Raw genomic sequence first — 26,483 nt, forward strand, 5'->3', positions numbered from 1 at the left:
GCAGGTATATACTATATGCAGGAGGAGATGACACTCAGATATATACTATATACAGGGGAGATGACACACAGGTATATACTATATACAGGAGGAGATGACATACAGGTATATACTATATATAGAAGGAGATGACTTTCAGGTATATACTATATATAGGGGAGATGACACACAGCAGGTATATACTATATACAGGGGAGATGACATACAGGTATATACTATATACAGGAGATGACATACAGATGTATACTATATATAAGGGAGATGACAAACATGTATATACTGAGGTGTGAGGTGAAAATGAGGTGTGAGGTGAAAATGAAAAGGTGTGAGTGCAAAATGAGAGAAGTGAGGAAAAATAGTGGAGTGATCAGAAAATGACAGATGTGAGGTTGAAATGACAAGTGTTAGGGGGGAATGAGAGGAGTGAGGGAGAAAATGAGAGGTGTGAGGGAGAAAATGAGAGATGTGAGGGGGAAAATGAGAGGCGTGATGGGAAAATAAGAGAAGTGAGGTGCTATAACTAACCACAGATATTTACTATGCCCAGGCAACGCCGGGCTCTTCAGCTAGTAGTCATTACAAACAGAGTGATCTATCTCAAGTGTTTATTTCTGTTAATGTTGATGATTATGGCTTACACCGGCCAGCCTGGTGTAACATCTTCGTTGTGGCTTGATGTACATGTGAAGTCATGCCAAGCTGGCTAATCAAGAGCCATGGACACCGTTAGTAATAGTACACCCGGTCCTGTCCAGTGACCACAGACCATTTTCATGGCAGATTGATTGGGACGTGCGTGATTTTCCCCAACGCTAGTCTTCAGCATAACATTGCATCTGACATGTTCTCATCATCAGAAATAGACTTGATGCAAATTTATTCAAGTATCCCATTTTGCTGGCCACAACATTGGTCTATAGCTGCTGGAAAGGGAGAGGGTCTACTGTCTCTTAACTGATGGCGTCCGCGGCTCTTCTTATGATTATCTGGCCTGAAGTTCTGCCAGGTCAGCTAATCAACGTATGAACCGCAGATGGCCATTCCAGTGGCCACAGACCATTATCATGGCAGATTGATTGGGACGTGCGTATCGATTTGCCCCAACGCTAGTCTTCAGCATAACATGTTGTCATCATCAGAATTGGACTTGATGCAAATTTATTCACGTATCCCATTCCATCCCATTCATTGGTCTATGGCTGCTGGAATGGGAGAGGGTCTACTGTCTCTTAAGTGATGGCGTCCGCGGCTTCTTATGATTATCTGGCCTAAAGTTCTGCCAGGTCAGCTAATCAACGTATGAACCACAGATAGCCATTCCAGTGGCCACAGACCATTATCATGGCAAATGGAATGAGACTTGCAAACTGATTTGCACCAACTATTTAGTGCGAACTTCAGCGGTTTAGTGGCTATTACTTTGCTGGGGTCCTCTGTTCTAATTCGTCCATGGATAACACCGGCATAATCTTTGCACATTCTCCCTACATTTGTCTGGGTTTTTATTTAGTTCTCCAGTTTTTCCTCACAATTTAAAAATCTACTGATCAATTAACTGGGAATTTAGATTAAGTCAGGGACCGATGTGACTGATTATACAGTCTGTACGACACTGCGGAGTATGTCGGCACTACGTAACTGAATAAAATAAATCTTGCTGGTTCTGGGTAGCCTTTCTTCCTGGGCTTGTTGCAGTTTGCTGACCATTCCCATATGTGTTGTCGTATATCAATTGCTTGTGATGCTACATGGCCTGTTTTGCAGTCTGTGAAATCTAATTATTGATTTCATGGCACCTGTCCTCTTCCATAGTAAGATATAAGTATGTATAGATCTGGATGGCCATTGCTGGTGCTGTACACACAGTGGGTGCATTGGACCAGAGCAGAGAAGCTTCTGAAGTGTAAGACCCCCACAGATCATGACGCATGGCCTATTGTAGTTTCTGAATACCCTTTAAATGTTAACCTCATTATTTTTTATTATATTTCTCAGACAGCAGCCAGTTGTCTAAAATAACAAAATTAGCTAAATTAACCTTAGCCATCCTCTTCCAATCTTGTGCCAATGATTCCCCGGTCCCCATCCAGTCTATGGCTAAAGCCGCAATGTGGTGACATGAAATGTGTGGGGATGACGCACCACTTCATCCTTGAGACCATGGCAAAGCATCGGGAGAAGGAGATGACGTAGGGTGACTATTACTCCTTTTGTTATTTTAACCCGTTGGCTGCAATTTTTAAAAATGTAAAGGGTTGGTCAAGCCCTTTAAATTGTGCTTTGACTTTGCGAAACTGAGCTCTAAATATGTTGATTTTGACTCTGAAACCTATTCAGATATTTCTTTTCTTCCTACTAGGCTTTCCTGGTTTCACCTTCAAATGGGCCAGCACGAAAAAAATTCCGAGCCAGAAAAACTATGACGGCAAGCTGTCGGCAGCAACTGGCCACACTCAAACTGAAAAACTCTTCCAACAGTGAGACCACCAATAAAAGTGAGAGCGCCGTTACAGAAGAAGCCCCTGTAAAAACAGTGCAGCAGCCAGAAATAATCTGTGAGACGAACTTTACTGCACAGGATAACCCTGCGCCAGGAATCAATAAAAGCCAGGGAGTCTTCCATAACGGACTGAAGGTTTCTATAGAGGTGTCGCAAGTGGACTCTGGGATTAACATCGGGTGTTCTTATAATGAAACCTGGGAAGGGGTCTCCAAACAGTCTGAAGATGTCCCTTTTTCTCACACGGCGCATTTCCTAGTTCATGATTTCAATACCGATGCCACTGAAAATCATATTACTGCCATACAGCAAGTCACTGCCTCCACAAATACCGAAAGTCAGGGGTTCGATGAGGATGTGAAGACCGAGGGTGAACAGACAAACTCTACATGCAGCGCCATTCCTGAGAATCTGAATGCATCCATAACGGTACAAATAATTGATGAAGACAAGAGCCTTAAGACGACATCGTCCATTGACGTGACCCCAGCAGAACCCCCAGATCCAGACAGTTCTTCAGTTCCCAAAGAGGAGGTTGATCCCTCTAATTCCACTGCTGGTGGTTCTAGAGCATTGACTCCTCCATCGACCTTCGATGCAGTTTCTGATTGTGACCAGCCCACGCCCGGATCTGATGCGGCTGCCGATGACTCTGGGTTGGAGGGTATGTACACACCAAATTCTTCTCTTCCCGAGATCATCTGTCAGGGCAGGGGGGCTTAAGATATCCACATACGCGCAAAATATTATTCCGCTCCCTCCAAAACTGATGGCTTCGAACAACTTTCTTTTAGGGTATGTGCACACGTCAGGATTTCTTGCAGAAATTTTCCTGACAAAAACCGGACATTTCTGCCAGAAATCCACATGCGTTTTTACCGCGATTTTACCGCGATTTTGACACGTTTTTTTGTGCGTTTTTTCCCAAATGCATAGAATTGCGGGAAAAACGCAGAAAATCCGCAAAAATAATGAACATGCTAATTTTTTTACCGCGATGCGTTTTTTTCACGGAAAAAAACGCATCCATGTGCACAAAACATGCAGAATGCATTCTAAATGATAGAATGCATAATGTATGCGTTTTTAATGAGTTTTATAGCGTTTTTAGCGCAAAAAAAACGCGAAAAAACCTGTACGTATGCCTCCAGTGGGAATTTTCCAACCAGACTTTTGATACAAATGTTATCTATCTGTTATTGTTGCAAATTTGTCTTGAAGTTATCCCTAGGTTATTTCTGCAAAGTTTCACCAGAAATCTGCAAAAATATAGGGCGACTTGCAGATTTGGAAATCTGTACGATCTCTTTTTTTTTTTTTTCTGTATACTTTTATTTTTTATTTTTTTTTATGTTGGTGTATTTGTTTCCGCATTATTTATTTTTTTATAAAATTATTAAAAATGCCACACGGGATTTGTTTGTTTTTTTGCAGAGTCAAAAATCATCATTTTTTTTTTTTTTCCTTTTTAAGCTCTTTTGTGCATTTTTAGAACAAAATTTCACAATTATTTCAGGCATACATAAAATTATTCCAAGGGGATTTTACACAAACATTTAGTAACTTTTTACAAAGTTGCATTTGATGAATCAGTCTAATCTGGACAAACTACGTTGATGTAAAAATCCAGAAAATTAACTAAACCACAAAAGACAAGTTTAAGAAAAGGAGCAAATCGTTTGATGAATTTATCGCAAATCAAAAAGTCAGAGAGTTGTTCATGCAGAAATCTGGCAAAAATTCAGTAATGAATCTGGACCATAATGTTGTTGTCATCAGGACTAATGGCCATCTAATATGTATGGCGGCTTACAGCACCTACACCATATGGACATCTTTATTCATTTTTTCGCCACACTGAGTTATTGACCTCATCATCTGTGATTGTACTGGTATTGCACCCATATATACATATTGCTTATTTGCTGCCTATGTAGTTGCTGAAAGGTCTGTCCCATTCATCAGAATCCACCCTATTCGGATACATTTCTGCAGTATTGGAAATCGCCCATAGAGAGCATTGAGACGTCCATGCAAATCGTGGAGATTGGACCGCAATGTACAGACTGCCCGCTGGTCTCCTGATCCGAGCGGGACAGCTTCATATACTTCTAGACCCGCTGCCAGTCCATGCATTGCAGTCCGATCTCGGACCGATTTGCACCGAAATGTGAATGCCTCCTTAGACTTCTGGAAGGAATTGTTGAGGATCTTCTCATTGGGTGTCTATTATAATGTCCATTCCTTTTTCTTCTTTATTAAGGTGGCTGTCAAAAGAAACGGACCTGTTCAGAAAGCAGTCACGTTCCCGACTCAAAGCGAGCGAAAACGTCTGCTAACACTTTAGATGAGGTACGCAAGTATGTGATACGGAAATGTTTTGAGACCCGTCGCATCTCCGGTTTTCGTGATCTGGGGCTGGGTGAGGGCTTATCTTTTGTGTGCTGAACTGATGCTTTAATTTACACCATTTTGGGGTAGATACGATATTGTTATTGCATTTAATTGCCATGTTGCGGCAATAAAAAAAAAATGTAATTTTGGGATTTTGATTTTTTTTTTTTATTACGCCGTTTACCGATCAGATTAATTCTTTTCATATTTTTAGATCAGGCGTTTCGGAACCTGGAGATACCAAATATGCAGGCTTTTTTTTTTTATTTGAATGTGGCAAATGGGTGATTTGAACGTTTACATTTTAATTTTTTAAATATTTTCAAAAACTTTTTTTTTTTTTTTTTACTTTTCACTTGCTTCAATAGTCTTCATGGGAGACTCGAAGCTGCGATCATCCAATCACCTGTACTACGCAGGGCTGCAGTCCTGCTATGTGTAGCTAAAATGGCTAATCTGCTATAAGCGCCGGCCACAGGGTGGCGCTCATTGCAATCAGGCAGTGACAACCACAGGGGTGTCTTGCAGACCCCGGGTTGTCATGCCAACTCATCGTCGCCTCACTGTCATGTGACACGGGTGCCGATAAGCGGAGTTTGTGACACGCTTCCAGCGCGGCCATGTTAAATGCCGCAGTTTGAGATTGACTGTGGCATTTAACAAGTTAACAGCCCTGTGTGGATCGCGATTCCACCTTCTACTGTTGGCGGCACATGTCAGCTGATTAAAATCAGCTGACACGTGCTGGAAAACATGCAGGCTCAGCAGCGGAGCCCGCATGGAATGCAGGGACTAAAGTACCGTATATACTCGAGTATAAGCAGAGATTTTCAGCCCAAAATTTTGGGCTGAAAGTGCCCCTCTCGGCTTATACTCGAGTCAAGGTGGGTGGCAGGGTCGGCGGGTGAGGGCGCTGAGGCATACTTACCTAGTCCCAGCGATCCTCGCGCTGTCCCTGCCGTCCCACGGTCTTCTGTGCTGCAGCTTCTTCCCCTCTTCAGCAGTCACGTGGGACCGCTCATTACAGAAATGAATAAGCGGCTCCACCTCCCATAGGGGTGGAGCCGCGTATTCATTTCTCTAATCAGCGGTGCCGGTGACCGCTGATTAGAGAAAGAAGCTGCGGCACCGAAGACCAGGCAGAGGGACAGCGCGAGGATCGCCAGGACTAGGTAAGTATAGCATATTCACCTGTCCGCGTTCCAGCCGCCGGGCGTCGCTCCATCTTCCCGGCCGGCGCCTCCATCTTCCCGGCGTCTGCGCTCTGACTGTTCAGGCAGAGGGCGCGATGACGCATATAGTGTGCACGGCGCCCTCTGCCTGATCAGTCAGAGCAGAGACGCCGGGAAGATGGAGGCGCCGGAACGAGACGCCGGGAGCTGCAATCAAGGGAGGTGAGTATGTTTTTTTTTTTTTTTTATTGCAGCAGCAGCGGCGGCGGCAGAGATTTATGTGGAGCATCTATGGGGCACAGTGAACGGTGCAGAGCACCGTATATGGCACATCTATGGGGCACAGTGAACGGTGCGGAGCACTGTATATGGCACATCTATGGGGCACAGTGAACGGTGCAGAGCACCGTATATGGCACATCTATGGGGCACAGTGAATGGTGCAGAGCACCGTATATGGCACATCTATGGGGCACAGTGAACGGTGCAGGGCACCGTATATGGCACATCTATGGGGCACAGTGAACGGTGCAGAGCACCGTATATGGCACATCTATGGGGCACAATGAACGGTGCAGAGCACCGTATATGGCACATCTATGGGGCACAGTGAACGGTGCAGAGCACCGTATATGGCACATCTATGGGGCACAGTGAACGGTGCAGAGCACTATATGGGGCACATCTATGGGGCACAATGAACGGTGCAGAGCACCGTATATGGCACATCTATGGGGCACAGTGAACGGTGCAGAGCACCGTATATGGCACATCTATGGGGCACAGTGAACGGTGCAGAGCACTATATGGGGCACATCTATGGGGCACAATGAACGGTGCAGAGCACCGTATATGGCACAGCTATGGGGAAATATGAACGGTGCAGAGCACCGTATATGGCACAGCTATGGGGAAATATGAACGGTGCAGAGCACTATATGGCACAGTTATGGGGAAATAATGAACGGTGCAGAGCACTATATGGCACAGTTATGGGGAAATAATGATCTATTTTTATTTTTGAAATTCACCGGTAAATGCTGCATTTCCACCCTAGGCTTATACTCGAGTCAATAAGTTTTCCAAGTTTTTTGTGGCAAAATTAGGGGGGTCGGCTTATACTCGGGTCGGCTTATACTCGAGTATATACGGTAATACAGCAAAAAAAAAAAAGTCCCTAGAAGTGGCCCTGGGAGGGATGGAGTTTGATCTCGTCATGGATACCTTCCTTCATCGTGCTTTCAGAACATTTTCAAAGTATCTGGATGCCACATATATGGAGTAAGCAACACCTGTTCGTAGACAGTCAGCCTTCTGACATGACCTGTAGGATTGACGGTCCTGCACCAGACATCGACAGGTTACTGAATGAGAGAGGGAACCGAACCGTCATCAAACCAAGATGCAAAAATTCCCCCTCTGAATCCTGTCTTCTGTTTCCCTGCACTCAGCGCTGTCCTTGCTGTCATCTCATGGAGCAGATGATGGCTGTTATTTTTTTTTTTTTCCGTTGTTTTGCTTATTATAGTGAAAAATAAAGGCTCTTCTTGTAACAATACTTTTTTTTTTTTTTTTATCAACAGATTCAGTGTCTAATTGACAGCCGGGTAAATAAAATATTTGAGGATGCTTTTGACCAACGAATGCAAGCTTTAACGCGTCAAGCCGATCTGATCCGAAGAAATATGAATCACACTGATGACATTACTAGGCATCTGGTAGGTTTTCAGCTTCAGATTTACCTTTGTAGCTTTTTGATTTTTGAGAAAGTAATAAAAGCACATCTTTCATCTGTGTGCCAAAATTACAGACCAGAAACACTGTGCTGAAGTTTGCAGGACATGCCTAAAAAGCAAAAAAAATAAAAAAATAAAAATATATAGATAGATAGATAGATAGATAGAGAGAGAGATATGTATGTATGTATAGCCAAAAAGCATTTACTTAAATGGGCTGTTCAGTCTTATGGTACAAGTTTGTAGTGACACGTCCTAGGTCGTTACGGGGTTAATCGTTATAAAGAATATAACTCAGCCACTCTCCCCAATCCCCCCCCTTCCACCACATAACATACTAGAACCAACTATGTACATGTTTCAATAAACCACATATATCCTGAATTGACAGACATTGAAGAGTCGGCCCTGAACTTCCCGACCTTCACAATCCCTCTGACGGCTACTCTGGGATACTGTAACCTTCTAACCTGTAATGATTAACGGCCATAACCTTCCATAGCCGATCTCTCATGAATGCACCAGAGGGCAGACCTGGAACTTTCATCCAGTGTCCCCACTTATTTTCACATTTCTTTATTGCTTATCTCCTTCTATATACCCCCAACAACTATATGTTGTTATTTAGTTTACTTATTTATTTGATTTATTCATTGATTAATGGAGGCTTAGCCTCCAGATATATGGACACACCAGCTCCGTTGATGGTTAAAGCTTTGCGATCTCTTGCTTTTGTATAGGATCATATGTTCCAAAAATGAGTTTCATTATAATAGGGTCAGGTGGTGCTCCAGGTGGGCCTGGGTGTGCAGGGACACTGTGGGCGCGCTCTATAGCAAAGAAAGGGGACACCACTCTTGCCAAACCTGTCCACAAGATAGGATTATAAAGAAATGACTGGGTCTTGGCCCTCTGCCTTTTCAGGCACCCCCTTTTCTCCACTTCATGCTCTCATTGATTATATGCATGTCTTATCTGAAATGATTGATGTCCTCTATATTTTCACCAACTTGTATTCTGAGACCATCTATAGTGGAGCTGCAGCCGCCAGTAGGAGTGTAATTTCTCTGAGAGAGGGCTTCTTATCTCCCTCCTGTGTCAGACATGGGACCCCTCTTGGGATCGGTCTTTCCCTCAACTGCCGCTTAGGAAGTGGTGCTGTTACCTCCTACTGTAACTCCATAATGCCCTCCTCACCGTCCAAGACCTCCGGTTCCTGAGCTGCTGTGTAAGGTGAGCCGGGAGACGTCCACCAGCTTGGCGATTCTCCTAAGTTCTTTGCCATCCTGACAATGTCAGGGCTGTTGTGAGGAGGTGCCGTCTTGGATGCCGAGCTGTCATGGTTCTTCACCTTCTGAGGCTTATTGAGCGTCATCCTCGCTGTACCAGAGCCTGTTCCTTCTGCATCGGACACCTTCCCACTGCTCTGGGGTCTTCTATGCACGCTGTGCTCTGGGCCAATGGTGGTATATTACCAGGATAATGTCAGCTCCACACGTCTGTCTTACATGGCCGCCAGGACCCGACCTCGCCAGATTCTCATTTAAAGGGTTATTCCAAACCAATAAGTAATGGCTAGATGATGACGTTCTGATCACTGTGGGTCCGAGCACTGCACTCAGCAGTCCCAGAGACAATAAATGGAGCGGAGGCCTTGTACGCGCACCTCTTCTCCATTCAGCTCATACTATAGAGCCCAATTCTCAGGGTTCTGAAGTCCGATCTTGGGGTCCTGACGGTCAGACTCTAGCGGATATCAAAATATGAAGGGTCAAACTGCACCCCGAATAAATTTCCAAGTCTATTGAGACAAAGAGGCACACGTCCTAACCAGGGAGTCCATCCCAGAATACATTTCATCATAATAAGCCAAATGACAGCTCCTCAAACAATGGTGAAAAGCAAGTCTTAAGTTTTATTCTGCCTCCTGTGGCGACGTTTCGGTCCGAAGACCTTTTTCAAGCGGTCATGAAATGATCCTTTATCCTATGTAAAAGGAATATTTTGGGGTTCATTTGGAAATAACCCTTTTAAGTGATTGTGCAGGGAAATAGTGGAAAGTCTGCAGTGGCCTAGGGCAGCACCATATGTTAGATAAGCTTATAATGTTTTGAGGTCTATTGGAAATAAAAACTAATTGTTTTTGTTTTTTTTAATTGTGCGCGATAGAGAAGCATTAGAAGACTGGAAAGACACCTGAAGTATGCCGTAAACTTTCAGAAACAAATAAGCAGCGGCTCCACTAAAGTGACACCCATCAGCTCTTCATCTGAGGAGGTAATACATAGATAGCATTCATCATCTGTGTACCTGGCAGAATGCTACCAGACCAACTAGGGTTGTCTAGTTCAGAAGTTAAGAAGTGTATTAAAGGTGAGGATTATGGGTAAATTGGGGGAAAAACACTTTTCAACTGGAGTACCCCTTTATCAACTGTCTAAATTATATAGCTTCTAGATAGGTGGGGTCCAACTATTGGCCAGAGTGGGGCACTTTTATCCCCATTAGTATGGAGCAGTCAGGTGCATGTGCATGGTTAACTTCTTCCTATGGGGTTTCCGAAGAGAGCCATAGAGAATAACAGGGATAAAAGTGCACCTTTTCGCAATCTGTGGGGGTCACAAAATGAGGAACCCCACCGATGTAGCAGTTATCACCTATCCTGTGAACAACAGCTTTTAAGGGTTCATTCAGACATATTTTTAGTCCATGTACTAGCCATGCGCCAAGCAGACTTCATGCTCATAGGCCAATGCAAGTAAATGGGCTTGTTCACGTGACTGTGTTTCTACTTGGACCATGCATTTACCAGCTCATGTACCCACAGCGGTGTGAAGATCGGGCTTTCCCGGTGGAAGGTGTTGACCATTCCCTTGCTGTATGAGCTATTGACATTCCCATCTGTGCCCAGCAGGCCGGACTCTGTAGTCGTCTGTCGTATGCCCGGCCTGTTGCAGTGGGATGTGGGTTTTAGCTGCAGTGAGCGATGGACGTGGATTTTTATAGCAGTGATTAGGGCAAAATTAATTTTTACTTGTTTAAATTTATTTTTTTTAAGTCTAATGTTGGAGACACATTGTGGGCAGGTAAATTTGCAGCAGTTCTCTTTCCAGCTTTGCAGCACAGTTGAGGCACCCAGATCTTCTACAGTTCTTCCACCGCCAGAAGTTGCAGAGTCCCATCCAAGAACACCGCCTGCACAAGATCCAACCGCAAGCAGCACCGAACTTGTTGTACTTAGTGATAATGAGTCGGAGGAGCCGAGGTGAGACTCTACTGCAATGCCAACACAACTCTTGAAATAGTAATACACTTATTCCTACAGAATTAAAGGGATTGTCTCCTACACGTTTATGGACAATATGTTGTACTTACCCTCCCTTGATCCTGCTCAGTGACTGTGCCGCTTCACCCGTGTCCATTGCTTGACCACAGTGATGACTTAACATCGACGGTGCTGCAGCTAATCACTGAGCCCAGCTGTTCTGCCAATGTAGACAGGACGAGCCGCTGAGCTTGGTGGTTGAATACAGCGTTGTCGGTGTGACCTCGCCACTGCAGCCAAACGACGGAGACAGGGGACAATGGAAAAGACACCACAGGACCCAGGGAGGGTAAGTAGAGATCAGTTTGTTTTTAAACAAACAACTATGGATATAGAGAAACCTTTTGTGAAATGATACAAAGGACAATGCCCTTTAGTTTATTCTTCCCTTCTACAGGATAATAGTCCTATGCAAAACATTTGGCACCTCTTATCAACTTGCATGATTTTCTAAGTAAAAACCATAACAGTGGTTTCCTACAATTAGAAGCATACTGATTGATGGGCATCAGACAAACCGGGCCCCTGGTAATTCTGCAGAGCCTTGTCTGAATGGAGTGAGGGTCGAGCATGCCCAACAACGGTCTGTTCATTGTCTACGGGAGTGCTCCAAGTATCCGGGAGCAGGACTCTACTGTTTTCCCTGATCTCCTGGACAATGAATAGACTGGAGGTTGGCATGCTCAATCCTTGCGCCATTCGTACAGAAAATCTATTGTCAGGATTGTTGAGGATCCCAGTGATCAGTAAGCCTATCCTTGCCAATCTTGAGGAAAACTCGTACAATGAATAAAATGAACAAATGTGAATATATTGTAACTTGTATCTTAGTGGAAGCAGTGAATGGTGGCATGGACATTTGCATTCGTTTGGGCACCATTTTAGATTGTCCCAATGCCTATAGTGACCGTTTTAAAACTGAGCAAAACGTGTTTGACAGGCGGGTTTTCCATTAAACCAAAAAAACACACACAGCATGGGACCTATAACCTGCGTGTAATATTTAGGTGTGTTTCCTCCAGTCTGCCGTACATTTCCATGCCTTGCCCACTGACTTGCATAGTAAGGAAACTTACTTTCCTTCTTTCAGGAAACTCTGATATTGAAAAGTGTGTTCAGTACCAAAAATGTATATTGCAGAATAGAAGCTACACGGTTTCTTCTTTGCTGAAAGCCAGGCCATTATACTTCATGGACCTTTGTGTTGAGCACTTTGGTAGAATTTCCTGGCATACCTATGTATGTTGGGGGCATTCAATCTTTTGCTTAAAAGGGTTGACCAGGCTTGGGATGTACGCACCAAACACTGTAAGGATTCTCTGATATGGTCTGTGAGGCAGTTTGGGCAACATGACCGCAAGGATGCAATTTGCACTCTTCTTGCCGCATTCCGACTAGACTTGTTTGGTCTCGCATTCTGTGGACAGAGGGCGAGCACGTCTAGTTGACACTTGACTGCAAGTATGTAAATCTCATACATGCGGCCCGTTTCACCAGCAACAGCGGAGAATTCTGACATTGTGACAGTCACACGCGGTCCGGATTCAGAAGTGTACCGACTTTCATCCCAAGCCTGGACAACCCCTTCTAAAACAGAATGGTGACATCTGGACATTAGGAGCATTGCCTTTTCTAGCAAGTTTTTCTTTTTCAGCAATCCAAAGCAATCCCAAAAAGAACATCGAAAAAGTTCTTCAAAAAAAGTGGACCCCGCAGGTATGAAGCCCTTCAACATAAATATTCACCGGTCACTATGTGTTTTCTAGGGACATGATGGAGGTCCAGCTAACGTCTGTGCTGTCAGATGACATTGTGTAATACAATGATGGTGAATAAATGGCCTCTTTTGTTGTAGTATAAAACTAATGCAGCCTTACCAGGCAATACTAGAGTCACTCTGCCATTTCTGAGGCTTTTTAACGTATTTGGTTGAAAAGGATGCTGCCCGTGGTTTCAAAGCTCATGACTTATTTGTGTTTATTACTGGCAGCCCTCATCCGAAGGGTCCTGTTAAAAAAGAAAAAATGAAGTATACTGCTCAATATGTTTCTGTCTTCATTTTAAAATTTTAAAGGCCTCCTACAGTGTCCTTATTGCTATATTGGGTCTAGAAATGGTTAATATCTGTGTATGCTGTCATCTGAGATTGTACCTCTGATTAGCAGGTTGCCATGGCAGCCTGAGTCGCCACAGCTCAGTACGCCATATAGTGGCCATTCTCAGGTAGTGCAGCTCAGATAATGAGGACGGCCGCTGCAGTGTACGGAGCTGCGGTGGCTCTGCCTTTTATATACCATTTAGCTCAAGACTCTGATTGCGGCCGTGTCGGGTGTCTGACTCCCAACTATATGATACTGATATAGGCTAGCCTTATCAAAATCCAGGATAACCCATGTGATTATTTAAAGGGGCTGGTCACATTGCATTCACTTTTCTAAAATTGCCTGTGTTACGGCTGTGGTTACATTATTTACCCCGGCTGCATACCCTTCTGCAGTGAACTCTTTTAGCCATTGTCTGCATGAGGTGGTCACAAAGGTAAATCACACCATCACCGCCGTTTAGGGTGCTATGAATTATGAATGGGCTGCATTTACCTCTGTTTCCATTGATTTAGGGGCAGAATAAGCCAAGGTTTGGGATACTGCTGTAGATTATGTAGCTTCTTCGGTTATATTTCTAAGGTGTATATATGTATATATTTTTTTTTTTATTAGCTATGCAAAAAATTATGGAATCCATCAAGGAGCATAGAAAGAAGGCGCATTCGTCACGGGCAGTAAGGATCCTTTTACTGTTTGTCTTTATTAGAAGTTAATGTAGAAGTTATCCGTTTGTGCTCTCCACCGTCTGTGTATCTGCTTTCATTGTGCTGTATGATAGCCATCATTAATTAGTACCAGAACAATCCTAATAATATGCTTTCCTGTATCAACAGAATAAACCGGTCAAAGCAGTAATTGATCTGACGGACGATGAGGGGCAAAAAAGTGATAAAGGTACCATCATCTGATAGATTGTTTCAGCTCCTCAGGATTGTGAGGCTATGTCTACATCTGAAGCCTTCGAAAGCATCCAAAATCCACGTGTACTAATTGGGTTGTCTAGTGAACAAAACCTTCCATGCAGGGTCCTTCCGTGCGGGGTCCTCTGTTCAGGAGACTTCTTGACTAGTGTGCAGAGTGATTACAGAGAGCGTCTCTTAAAGCTCCATGCACATTAAATTTGTTCCAACCCCCTGATATCCACGATAGACGAATGTCAGACAAACTCTTTTTTGGTGGGATTGAAGCGCCGTCTGTTGTGTATAGTGTCTGGACTCTTCCCGATCGCACATGCTGAAATACGACATGCCTGATCCTGCATCCTCTCAGGACAGATGTCATCACTTATTCCGCTTTTTTTTTTATTGAGAATAAATACCGAGCTGATCATGCACATGTATGAGATCTGGAGCAATCGCTGGTGGCTGATTCCTTTACACCTGTCACCGCCATTCCCCAGAGCTCATTCCTGGAGATCACAGCAGGGAGACCTTTAATCGGAATAAAGTGCAATTGTCAAAAACTGAGCCCCCCTGTAACGTTTTGAAGCAGTTTTCTCCCATTAATATACAGTTCGGGAAACTAATTTCTGCAAGATTTTTGATAACAAGTCTACCGTAACTTCATGCCCTCATATTTGCAATACCAGCTTTCTGATGGTTATAAAGCGCCACTCCAGCGCTTTTTTTTTTTTTTTTTCCCGTAGGAGTGGTGATATCAATCTAAGTTCCCTTGACCTTACTCTTCTGCTTGCCTGCCCTGTCTTCATGTTTTATCACCGCCTCTCATCGGTTTCTGGCAGTTTGTGACCTTCCGGACCGCTCCAGTGTTTTATGGAGCGAGCCGGAGGTCACAACTCAATACAAGTTTATGAGAACCTCGTTCTGGCTGGTGACGTAGCTTCTAACTTCTAGACAGTCAGAAATCTGGGTCACAAGATGGCGCCGCGGGACCACTGTTGCGCCAGCGAAAAAAAGGGGAAATTGCCGGAGGATGGGTGTAAGACCAGGGTTAGGGAGCTTACATTAGAACCACCACTCCAGGCACACCAGGGAAATACGGGACCGCTGCTGAGGAGAGGGGGCGCCGCTATCATTTACCAAGTGTGCAAACCTCCACTGGTAGGCAGGAAATCCGGAAAGGACATGCAATAGCGGTAATCCAGGAATATCTATTTTTATTACATTTTTTACATTTTAATTTGGGGTCTTCCTATGTTGGCTAACATTCCCAGACCCTGATCCCCTTTGATCATATTAATTCTAGTGATATTCGCCTGGCTGTTACCAAAATCTTGATGGAAACGGCTAATTTAAAGTGATGCTGGGTCCTGACTTCTATGAACCCCACCACTCCTGGGAAGAACTGTTTTATTACATTTTTGTTTGTTTGTTTTTTTAGAATTACCTGACTGCTGAGAACTACTAATTTTACATGACTTCTGATATAAAAAAAAAAAAAGAGCGTTTTCTAGATTTCAGTTAAATATCCAAAGGTGTCCTTGAAATATTTGCCCAAAATTTATAGAAATATAAACACTTTTTTTCCCCAGACTCCACATTGGTTAGCGGACCTTGTATCCCAAATGGTGATCTGGCTGCGTTGGCGACATCGTCTAAGGAGAGTAGTGTTGAGAACGTTTTTAATAAATATTCCGTCGAGAAAGGCCCTCCATCGAGTAATCGTAACGAAGCGTCAAGTTCTGATGTGACTGCAGACAGACAGTCTGCCACCATCCCCGACTCTTCTAAGTCAAAGGTAAGAGACCAGCTAGTTATTAAGATTACTATTTTTTTTTAATGACCTGCAACTTCTAGAAGCACATGTACAATTGACCAGCAAATCTGCAGATTAAACTTCTGCCATAAGTGGGCAGAGCTGCGCATCTCCATGGTAATGCATTTAAATTACACCCCTTATATAATCTGATTCTGCACTCAAACTTTATCCCATCTTCTCTCCAACTCATTATTATTTGCCACATATAAGTTTAGCAAAAAGTATGCGAGAAAATGGGTAAACGTACGACTGCCGGATCAGACTACGAAGGATTTGTTTGTAGTCTGTTTCCATGGAAACAACAAACTTCATAAGAGCTGTAGACACAGAAAAGTAATCTGTTTTTTCATGGAGACAATTTAAAAAAGTTTCATTTTAGATGCATTGGAAAAGTAAAATATAATGGTTAAGGTGTATGTAAAAAACCCCAAAATTGAGCTTGGTTTGAGTTGGTATACATGCAACACACAAACGCATATTCACATTGGCCAGAAAACATACAAAACCTACAAGAAACAAAATGAGCAAAAACCCTGCTGTAACTAAATAAGTAAAAAGCAAAAGTGCATTTAAATAACACAGGGTTCTTAGTAATACTGTTTTTGATCAAAAATAGCATAAAAGCCATCCCACCGCGACATCGTCTAAGGAGAGTAGTGTTGAGAACATTTTTGATAAATATTCTGTCGGGAAAGGCCCTCCATCGAGTAATCATAATGAAGCGTCAAGTTCTGATGTGACTGAAGTCAGACAGTCTGCCACCATCCCCGACTCTTCTAAGTCAAAGGTAGGAGACCAGCTAGTTATTAGGAGGACTAATTTATTTTAATGACTTGCAACTTCTAGAACCACATGTACAAGTGACCCGCAAATTAAACTTCTGCTGTAAGTGGGCAGAGCTACGCATCTCCATGATAATGCATTTTAAATATACCCCTTATATAATCTGATTTTGCAGTCCTACTTTATCCCATCTTCTCTCCAATGTATTATTTACCACATATATGTTAGCAAAAAGTAGGAGAGAAAATGGGTAAATGTACGACTGCCGGATCAGACTACGAAGGATTTGTTTGTAGTCTGTTTCCATGGAGACAACAAACTTCATAAGAGCTGTAGACTCAAAAAAGTAACCTGTTTTTTTATGGAGACTATTTATTTAAAAAAGTTTCATTTTAGATGCATTGGAAAAGTAAAATATAATAGTTAAGGTGTATGTAGTATTAAATTAGTGGAGAGTCCATCTCCCAACACCCAAATGATCAGATGTGTGTGGTGCCATAGTTCTTGTGTGGTAGAATAGATGAAGAGCTAACACTCAACTGTAGATGGGATGTAGGCGGTGCAAGTGAACGGAGTCGGATGACCCCCAATACTTGAAGAAAACGAATCACTGCACACGTCCGAACAAGTCAATTTTGCTGAAGTGAAAGTTTTATTCAAGGTGCAAAAAAAAAAAAATTGAAGACTTAACAAGGCAACAATTCAAATTCTCTGACGTTTCGGCCACACAGTGGCCTTGATCACAGAGTAGTGCTGAAAAGATGGAAAACAGCGTATCAATATACAATATATACAATAGTAGATAAAACTTATATACAAAATATTTACAAATTACAAGGCTCAGTGTGGAACGACGGACCACATCCTGAGTCCTAAGGGCGGTGGAACACATGTCAGTAGAATTAATGAGATCAGCAGGATAAGGAAAACCACGCCCTGTATGTAACGTTCTCGAGTAAGGAAAAAAAAGGGCATTCTCGAGTAAGGAAAAAAGACAAGGAGATGGGTCCTATAGGAATTAATATAGACAGGGATCAACAGGATGTATGGATAAAGTCTAAAAACAGGAGGACAAGATACAAACACATACCCTCAGTGGTCGTCCAAATCGAATAATATGGTCAATGGTGAATTCAACAATGAGTACGGTTCCGTGGTCCCCTAGTGACGCAAAAAGGGAAGCAAGAAAAGGTATTGGAATATGAATGGGATATGTGATAGGAAACGCATGTGGGTATGTACACCCTTTTAAGGGAAATGGAGGCTGAAACGGTATATGCAATAGGTACCTTAGAAGAAAAGAAGGGTGATAAACAGATATGGAGGAGGTATTTACCCAGATGGATGCCAATGGATGCTTAATGATTAAATTGTGAATAGTACAATGATCCAGTGTGGGCTTCGGCTGAAAAAAAGCATATGTAGATGCATACATAAATGCATACATGTATATAAAAGCCCCACCTCATGTGTGTGGTTCTATACTTGACAACAAAGTAACGAAATGTACTCCATATTAAGAGAAAAAAAACTACCTAAGGTCCTAATGTAGCAAAGGTTCCAGAGAACTACATAGAAGGAGTGAAGGAGGCAGGGGCATACAGCATAGATATGTTCGTCTAGGTAGACCCGTCAGGCTCTGTAGAGAGATGCATATTAAAGAGTGTGTGGTAGTCATCCACAGGAGGGGTTAAGTTAAAGGTATATGTGCATATGCCATGGAACTGCCTACCTAGGGTCCCAGTACAGTGAGAGTAGTTGAAGGTTTGCCGGACAATTAGCCTATAAGTGAAATACTGGTATAGCGTGGGTTCATCTGTATAGCATCTAGAAAAAGGGGATGCATGGTAAATGAACGGCGGAATGAACAAACAAGGAGTACTTATCTGGGATTGGTATCTCACTACCATCGGTGGTGCAGGGGTCACGTCCGCAAGGATGATCCGGGGTCGGGTGCCGACACACAACAGTGTCCTGGCGAGGAGGCGGATGTGGTGTAAAGCCGACGGAGCTCCGTTATAAAGGGAGCCGGCCGGAAGTGCGGGGAGCAAGCCGGCGCCTGCGCAGAGCAAGCAAGACACAGGAACCGGCCATCGGAGAACCGCGCTTGCGCAGTGTCCCCCATGTGCTGGCGGGCAGCCAGGAAGGGCGGCGTACGCGCCGTAGGCGGGAGCGGCATAAGAATCGGCGCTTGCGCACTAACGCCAAATCGTGTTGGCGTAGGGGGCATGCGCAGAGGAAAACCGGACCAGATGGAGTGAATTTGTGTAATGCTATAACAAGAGACTGTGTGCCAGGCATAGATCAAGAAATAGCATAAGGGGACAGTTGTAAATGATTACAAAGTGTAATGCAAAGCACAATCAAGCTCATATAGAAAGAAAAGGCATCTAAACCATGTATACAAATATAAATGTAAGGGGATCAAGAGATAGCGCAAGGGGACAGTTGTAACTGACCACATAGTGTATTGTAAATCCCAATCAACCCCACATATGGGAAGGAAAAGACAACTACAACACGTGTATGTGTATATATATATATATATATATATATATATATATATATATATATATATATATATATATATATATATATATATATATATATATATATATATATATATATATATATATATATAATGTAGGGCGTATCTGTAGGTACAGTTTAGGTTTCTTTGGTGTAAGGCCTTGTATGTGCAATACAATTAACGAGTGTTCAACCAAACACTTGTTGCACAGCCTTTGAATTGCACAATAGATTTATCTTTAATATACGTGCAATATTATCTTTTTTCTCCTAGTCCTAGTGTTATTTTGTTTGTCTTGTCTGTCTGTATGGTCTGCTGAGTGGTACCCTATTTTCCACACGATAGGGCTTATTAGGGTCAGATTGGGCTAGTCTACGTTGAGCGGGGGCGCCAATGCGCAGGTTCTATAGAGTGCCAACCTCCGCTGCAAGGTAGGGTACAGATAGTTGGCCCTATAGGGTTTTTGTGCACTCTGTATCTTTATTAGCAGCCATATGTGTTTTTATAGGTCGTGTATGTTGTATTGTTTTAATATTTGAATTAGTAAATGTTAAGTTTTTATTGGTGTCATTTACTGTACCTTAATGGTGTCATATGTCGGTGAACTGCTCAAAATAGGACACTTCATTTGATTCTCTGTGAGGTATTCAGGACCAGCAAAAGAAATATTATAACCGTAGATCCGTACAGAATCACCTGGTCGCATTAGGTGATTGACAGTAGGACTATTAAAATAGAGCAATATTTCTTGGGGTGTTAAATCTCGCTTAACTAGGCGTAAACGGCGAAGATGGTTTTTATTTTGAGATATTTGGACACTGGTAGAAAATATGAGCTAGGGAACCCACAGAGTTTGAGCACCTCCAACAGAGAGGTGGAGCAATCGTTCCGGGGTTCTATACCATCGTCAGAGAATTTTAAATGCATTATCTTTTATATTTTTAAGAGCAAGTTAATAAATTCTGATTTTAAAAATATTTCTTCGCAGTTGCTGGAAATCGATTCTTCTTGGCTAGATACAAGATTATAATAAATGTTCAGTTGCCTGAAGGAGTATGATGTCAGAGTAATATGCAGTTTGCTGATGTAATTTGTAAAGCGCTGCGGAATATGTTGGCGCTATATAAATAAAAATTATTATTATGTCCTTTTTGAGAGTGCTGAATGTGACAAGTGTAGTAGATATTTGTCAATTTTAAGAAGCCCTCTTGTCATGTACCTGCTTTTCAGCATGTGACCTGGGGGTTGCGCCTGCAAGGATTAATCTATCTCCTCTCTCAGTACAGCATTCAGCCTCTGTCCTATACTGCAATGGGAGCATAAATCACACCCCGACACAGACCATGGACCCCACTCACACACGCTGGCACCACTCACCAAACACACGGGAGATGAGTCCTGGAAATATTACTACTAATGTCTGCCAATCGCCAGGATCACACACCCTAAGACTATGGATTCTGTTAGAGCATACAAGGTTCAAACTTATTAAAGTTTTAAGCTTTAATAGGAAAGGTACAGTGCTTACAATAAAAGGATATAAAAAGAATATGGAAAGAAAAAGTAACATTCAAATATGCAAAACAGTTTTCTCCTTTGCCTCATTGGGAGACACAGACCCTGGGTGTATGCTGCTGCCACTAGGAGGCTGCCACTAAGTAATACAAAGAAAGTTAGCTCCTCCTCTGCAGTATACACCCTCCTGCTGGCTCTCAGCTAACCAGTTCTTGCTTAGTGTCTGTAGGAGGCACATGGGTCTGGTTCAGACCCCAACGTTTTTATTTTACTTTTTACTTTTCTGTATATTTTTATTTTTTAATTAACGGAGTGAAGGGTGCGACGGATTCCTTTCTAGGGTCCACTCGCTCCTGAACCATCAACAGGCGAGCACGGCGAGTAAACCTCCCCATACCTCTCCTGCGACGACTGGGGCACGCCTAATCTACGCTAGGGCGACTGTTCCTATACGGTCCCGATCTCCCCCCTGTAAGATGGCGAGCACATAAGTATAGCTCTTATGTGCATCTCCCGGACTCCACCGCACTCAAGCCCTCTCCTGTTGGCGTCATGTAGTCCCCACAATAGCCGTAAGTCCCCTGTGGCAGGCACAGCCGTAAGTCCCATGCGGCAGGCACATATGAAGATGCACAGACGCTCTCCTTCCCCCGGCAAAGGGAGGATCGATTGAGCTTACTCCCTCGCAATGGAGGCTGCATCTCTGCTCAGTGGCGGTGAGTAGTTTCCTTCCTCACGCTGCCTGCGTGGGAAGGTGCGGTCCGGGTCACTGGGGAGAGGCGCCACTGGCTAGACGCCAGCGGCGATCACTCGGCGGTACGTCGCGGCCGCCGGCTCGCTACGCTGGCAGGCTCCATAAATTTAGTCCCCGGCTTTTTCATCCTGACTAGGCTTCAGTTAAAATCCCCGCCCACTACTCAGGCGCTTCTCGCTCTGAACGAGAAGAGCCCTGCAAATCTCGGGTGCCATCTTGGGACTCCTCTTCTGCGCGGAGGGGGCGACGGATCCTTACAAGGCTCCAATCTCCTCCGAATCATCAACAGGTGAGCACGGCGAGTATACCTCCCCATACCATCTCCTGCGACTTGGGAAACCATGCATGAGCTCACTTCCGGGGCGACGGTTCCTTCAGGTCCCGATCTCCCCACACCAGCAGCAGGCGACCACATGGAGTGTCACCTCCATGTATCCTCTCCTGGAGCCAGGCCTATTGCCGGACAACTGGCCCTGTCCACCCGGACTAAATTCCATGGATGTACTGAGGCCCTCTCTATGGCATCCGAGCAGCCCCCACTGTCCCACCACTGTGAAAGCGGATGGCACAAGGAGGCGGACGGTTCCTCTCCACCTCCTTCTAAACAGCAAGAGCATAAGAAGAGGATTCAGAGATCCTCCAAAAATTGGAAAAAACTGCAAAACGAGGCAGACATGCTTACCTGCCTAGGCCTCTAAACAAATGCACTATCAGGATGCAGTGGACCCATGTGGTTAAGATGGAGACTACACAGGTGCAGCATAACCGATGAGGCAGCCACTCTCAACCTACCAAACTAATGGAGGGGGTGGCTGCTTGGCACATTGCTGCACATAAAAGACTTGCATGTGGCGCTGTTCACACAATGGAGATGCACAGCATCCAGGCAAGCCTAGTAGTGACACCCTTCTATTAGATCAAATGTAAAAACTGGTAGAAAAACGAGCACTCACCGATCGTGCAAAATTATCCTCTCTTTATTAAGGCTTCATGATAAAACAGCAGGATATGGCAGGGAGAACCTGTGGATCCTAGTGACGACGGCCGTTTCGCTCACATGAGCTTCTACGGGTGAGACCCGTAGAAGCTCATGTGCTCGTTTTTCTACCAGTTTTTACATTTAACAGTATTGTTTTTTTCTAACGAGCACCCGGATTTCGTTGTGGCTTGCTTCACGCCATTTGGGTCCACAGAAGGTGAACAAGGGGTATACAGAAGGGCTGATTGTGCAATACATCTTTTCTTCCTTTTTCTTTTGATTGCTTCTATTAGATCAGGCGGGCCCGTCCAGCGCTATCCAAATGCACCCCATGTGAACAGACACCACAGTTTAAAAGACAAAAATGGGCCCAACTGCATTCCGAAAAAAAGTGCAAAAAACACAAAAAAATTAAAAAATTTTGTGAGATATTAGTTTATACTTTGGCCAAAATACGCAAGCTCGTAACCCGCGTCAAGGGTCCCTACGCTTACGAGTCCTAATTCTAAACAGCAAGAGCACAAGAAAAGGATTCAGAGATCCTCCAAAAATTAGAAAAAACAGCAAAACGAGGCAGAGATGCTTACCTGCCTAGGCCTCTAAACAAATGCACTAACAGGATGCAGTGGACCCATGTGGTTAAGATGGAGACAACACAGGTGCAGCATAACCGATGAGGCAGCCACTCTCAACCTACCAAACTAATGGAGGGGGTGGCTGCCAAAGGGATGATGGATTGAGGTTTGTTACTGCACCGTCTATGCTGCACAGAACAGCGCTGAAACCCACATCCGCGGTGGCTCCATGCCGGGATGCGCACCGATGGTGAGTGGATCCATCTTCAGAGGGATATCTACATGCCGACAGGCAGCCTCAGCCACTTCCCTGTGGCCCACCTCTCTGAGGTAACGCTCCGGCCGGCTGCAAAAATTTAGCCCCCGGCTTCGGCCGATGTGTAGGCCGCATTCCAGGAAGCCGCGCCCTAAGGCGGCTCCGCCCGCTTTTCTGGCGCTTCTTGCCTGGCACTACATCAGTACCTAAAGCCACTCTGGTCTTAAAGTATTCCCTGGTCTTAAAGGCACACAAACAGTATTCCCTGGTCTTAAATGCACACGACCAGTATTCTCTGGTCTTAAAGGCACATGACCAGTATTCCCTGGTCTTAAATGCACACGACCAGTATTCCCTGGTCTTAAAGGCACATGACCAGTATTCCCTGGTCTTAAAGGCACATGACCAGTATTCCCTGGTCTTAAATGCACACGACCAGTATTCTCTGGTCTTAAAGGCACACGACCAGTATCCCCTGGTCTTAAAGGCGTATGACCAGTATTCCCTGGTCTTAAAGGCACAAGACCAGTATTCTCTGTTCTTAATGGCGCATGACCAGTATTCCCTGGTCTTAAAGGCACACGACCAGTATTCCCTGGTCTTAAAGGCACATGACCAGTATTCCCTGGTCTTAAAGGCGCATGATAAATCTGAGGAGCCCTCCGCCCCGACCCCAGCTTATTCCTAGTTTCCTCTCAGTGGACTTCGTCACTGACCGCAATCCATGGTTCTCTGACCAAGAGATTGAATCCCTCCGGGTACCCTCTGTGGCTCGGAGTGCTCGCAGGACCGATATACATGGTCCCTATCCTACATGGGAGCCGTCGGCTAGCAGGGGCCGCAAGTATTCTAGAATCGTACAGGCTTCTGGAAACATACAGGCACAGGGTGGACGGTTTTTGCATTAAAGGGGCACCTAGAAAACAAACGTTTTTCGTTTCCTGTTCCCTCACCAATGATTTGATGACAACAAGGCACTGAATATGGATTGGATATTGCGACTTGCCAGAGCTTCAGAGAAGGAACCATCAACCGATCTTGGTACATTGACGAGGACTCTGGTTCTGCTCTAGATTACCAGTGTCCCTCATAAGGAGACTAATCTCCCTCGTAGAGCATTTGCCATTCAGTCCGGATAAGCGATTCACTGGATAGAAGCCTCTACGTGGGATGCCATGCCTGGTCTGATTGTTAATGGCGATGGGTCCTTTAAAAGGCTCCAATCTCCCTACATCATCAACAGATGAGCACATGGAGTCGCCTCCATGTATCCTCTTCTGCATCCAGGCCTAACACCAGACAACCTGTCCTGTCCACCTGGAGACCTGAACTCTGTGGATGTACAGAGCCACCCCTTTTTGGCGTACGAGCGCCCCCCTCAGCATCACCACTATTTAGCGGATGATGCAAGAAGGCGGACAATTCCTCTCCACTTCCCTGTTAAGAGGTTGATGGATCGAGGGTTCCTAATTTTTTTTTTTTTTTATCTCTGCACCGTCAAAAGAGCGGTGATGGCAAGAGACTATGACCTGCTGGATGCAGCCGCGCATTCTACCACTTGGCAGATTAACCGGGTAGAATCTCCTGTGGTATACCTACCAGTATCCCTGCCCGATGTATCATCAGTTAAAAATACCACGGACTGTCAGATAACTGACTGGCTGGAGACCTTAACTACCTTGGTTCACACTTTTCCCGAAGACAGTACAACTGGCCAATCAAATCTTTTGAGCGGGAGACTGACAAAGGATTGTATAGTAACATAGTTAGTAAGGCCGAAAAAAGACATTTGTCCATCCAGTTCAGCCTATATTCCATCATCATAAATCCCCAGATCTACGTCCTTCTACAGAACCTAATTGTATGATACAATATTGTTCTGCTCCAGGAAGACATCCAGGCCTCTCTTGAACCCCTCGACTGAGTTCGCCATCACCACCTCCTCAGGCATAAGGGTTGTCCAGGACAGTCTAGATCTAAGGGATCTTGGTTCCAAAAAAAAAAAGGGGAACGAAAAGTAAGACCGATCCTGGACCTCAAGCTTCTAACAACCTTTGACATGGTCCTCCTTCTGGAGTGCCTCCGCTCAGCCGTTACTTCAACAGAAAAAGGTATAGTTTCTGGCTTCTTACCCTTTTCCAAAATTCCTTCGCTTTTCCATTCGTGAACAGTATTTAAGTCACGACCTTGTCCTTTAGCCTTGCTGTTGCTCCCAGAGTGTTCGCAAGGGTCATGGCGGATGTCATGTTTCTCTTGCACCCTAGAGGCGTGCTCGTCCTGCCCTGTTTGGTCGACTGTCTAGCCGCCCTTCCAGGACTACGCGGAGTCGTCTATATCACTTGCGATACCCTCTCACCTGGGCTGGCAGCTAAACTTAGACAAGTTCTCCTCATTTCCAGCCCAGCAGATATCTCTTTTGAGGATGATTCTGCACTCTTCCAGAATGATGGTAATTGTCCCTCGAGACAAGGTCATGGCCCTTCAACACGTAGCTCGCGCACTTAATTACTCATCCCCCTCATTTCATTCGATTTGCTAGCAGGGTTCTGAGGAATGAGACGACAATGGAGCGGTTTCCTTCGTTCCGCTCGTTTTCAGCAAGTCAAACAGACGATAGTCTCTGAGCTCCTTCTTCATCCAGGGCCTTTCTCCAGGTTCAATGGTTATTAGTAACTACCAATGCTGTCTTCTTCTCCCTATCATTGCTCTGGAGATCCGAATGGTAGTCCTACAGCAGGTCCACTGCCTTCTGGCGGGTTACCCCATCCAAATTCAAATGTATAATGCCTCTGCTGTGCCATACGTCAATCATCTAGCAGGTACCCACGGTCAGGCGCCATGACCGAGGTACATCACATTCTCTGATGAGCCGAGATCTATCATTCAGTGATCTTGGCAGTATATATCCCAGGAGTAGAACTCTGGACGGCAAACAAATTCAGCCGTCAGGGTTCCGCCTCAAGTCAGTGGGAACTTCACCCCGAAGTCTTCCATCAGATCTGTCCTCACTGGATCTCTCCAGATGTAAATCGGATGGCATCCAGACTGAACGCCAATGTAATCGAGTTCGTGGTTCGGCCTCAAGATCCTAGAGCCATCACTGCACGCTCTGGTTCTGCCGTGGTACCAGTTTCCATAACT

General features: G+C 44.4%; 1 protein-coding gene across 2 annotated transcripts in view; it reads left to right on the forward strand.

Moving 5' to 3' along the window:
- The window catches only part of ATF7IP2 (activating transcription factor 7 interacting protein 2), a 59,728-nt gene that overhangs the window by 28,362 nt on the left and 4,883 nt on the right, over nucleotides 1-26,483 (forward strand). The window contains exons 2-11 of one of the 2 annotated variants that reach the window (XM_069734032.1): nucleotides 2,360-3,164; nucleotides 4,764-4,852; nucleotides 7,650-7,784; nucleotides 9,972-10,079; nucleotides 10,916-11,067; nucleotides 12,782-12,843; nucleotides 13,845-13,906; nucleotides 14,066-14,126; nucleotides 15,724-15,929; nucleotides 16,567-16,737. In XM_069734032.1, coding sequence (XP_069590133.1) covers nucleotides 2,360-3,164; nucleotides 4,764-4,852; nucleotides 7,650-7,784; nucleotides 9,972-10,079; nucleotides 10,916-11,067; nucleotides 12,782-12,843; nucleotides 13,845-13,906; nucleotides 14,066-14,126; nucleotides 15,724-15,929; nucleotides 16,567-16,737 — 1,851 coding nt within the window. The remainder of the gene's footprint in view (nucleotides 1-2,359; nucleotides 3,165-4,763; nucleotides 4,853-7,649; nucleotides 7,785-9,971; nucleotides 10,080-10,915; nucleotides 11,068-12,781; nucleotides 12,844-13,844; nucleotides 13,907-14,065; nucleotides 14,127-15,723; nucleotides 15,930-16,566; nucleotides 16,738-26,483) is intronic. The other variant, XM_069734033.1, reaches the window with a different exon arrangement.

This window comes from Ranitomeya imitator, chromosome 7 (genome assembly GCF_032444005.1).
Source record: "Ranitomeya imitator isolate aRanImi1 chromosome 7, aRanImi1.pri, whole genome shotgun sequence".
Classification (NCBI taxonomy): Eukaryota; Metazoa; Chordata; class Amphibia; order Anura; family Dendrobatidae; genus Ranitomeya; species Ranitomeya imitator.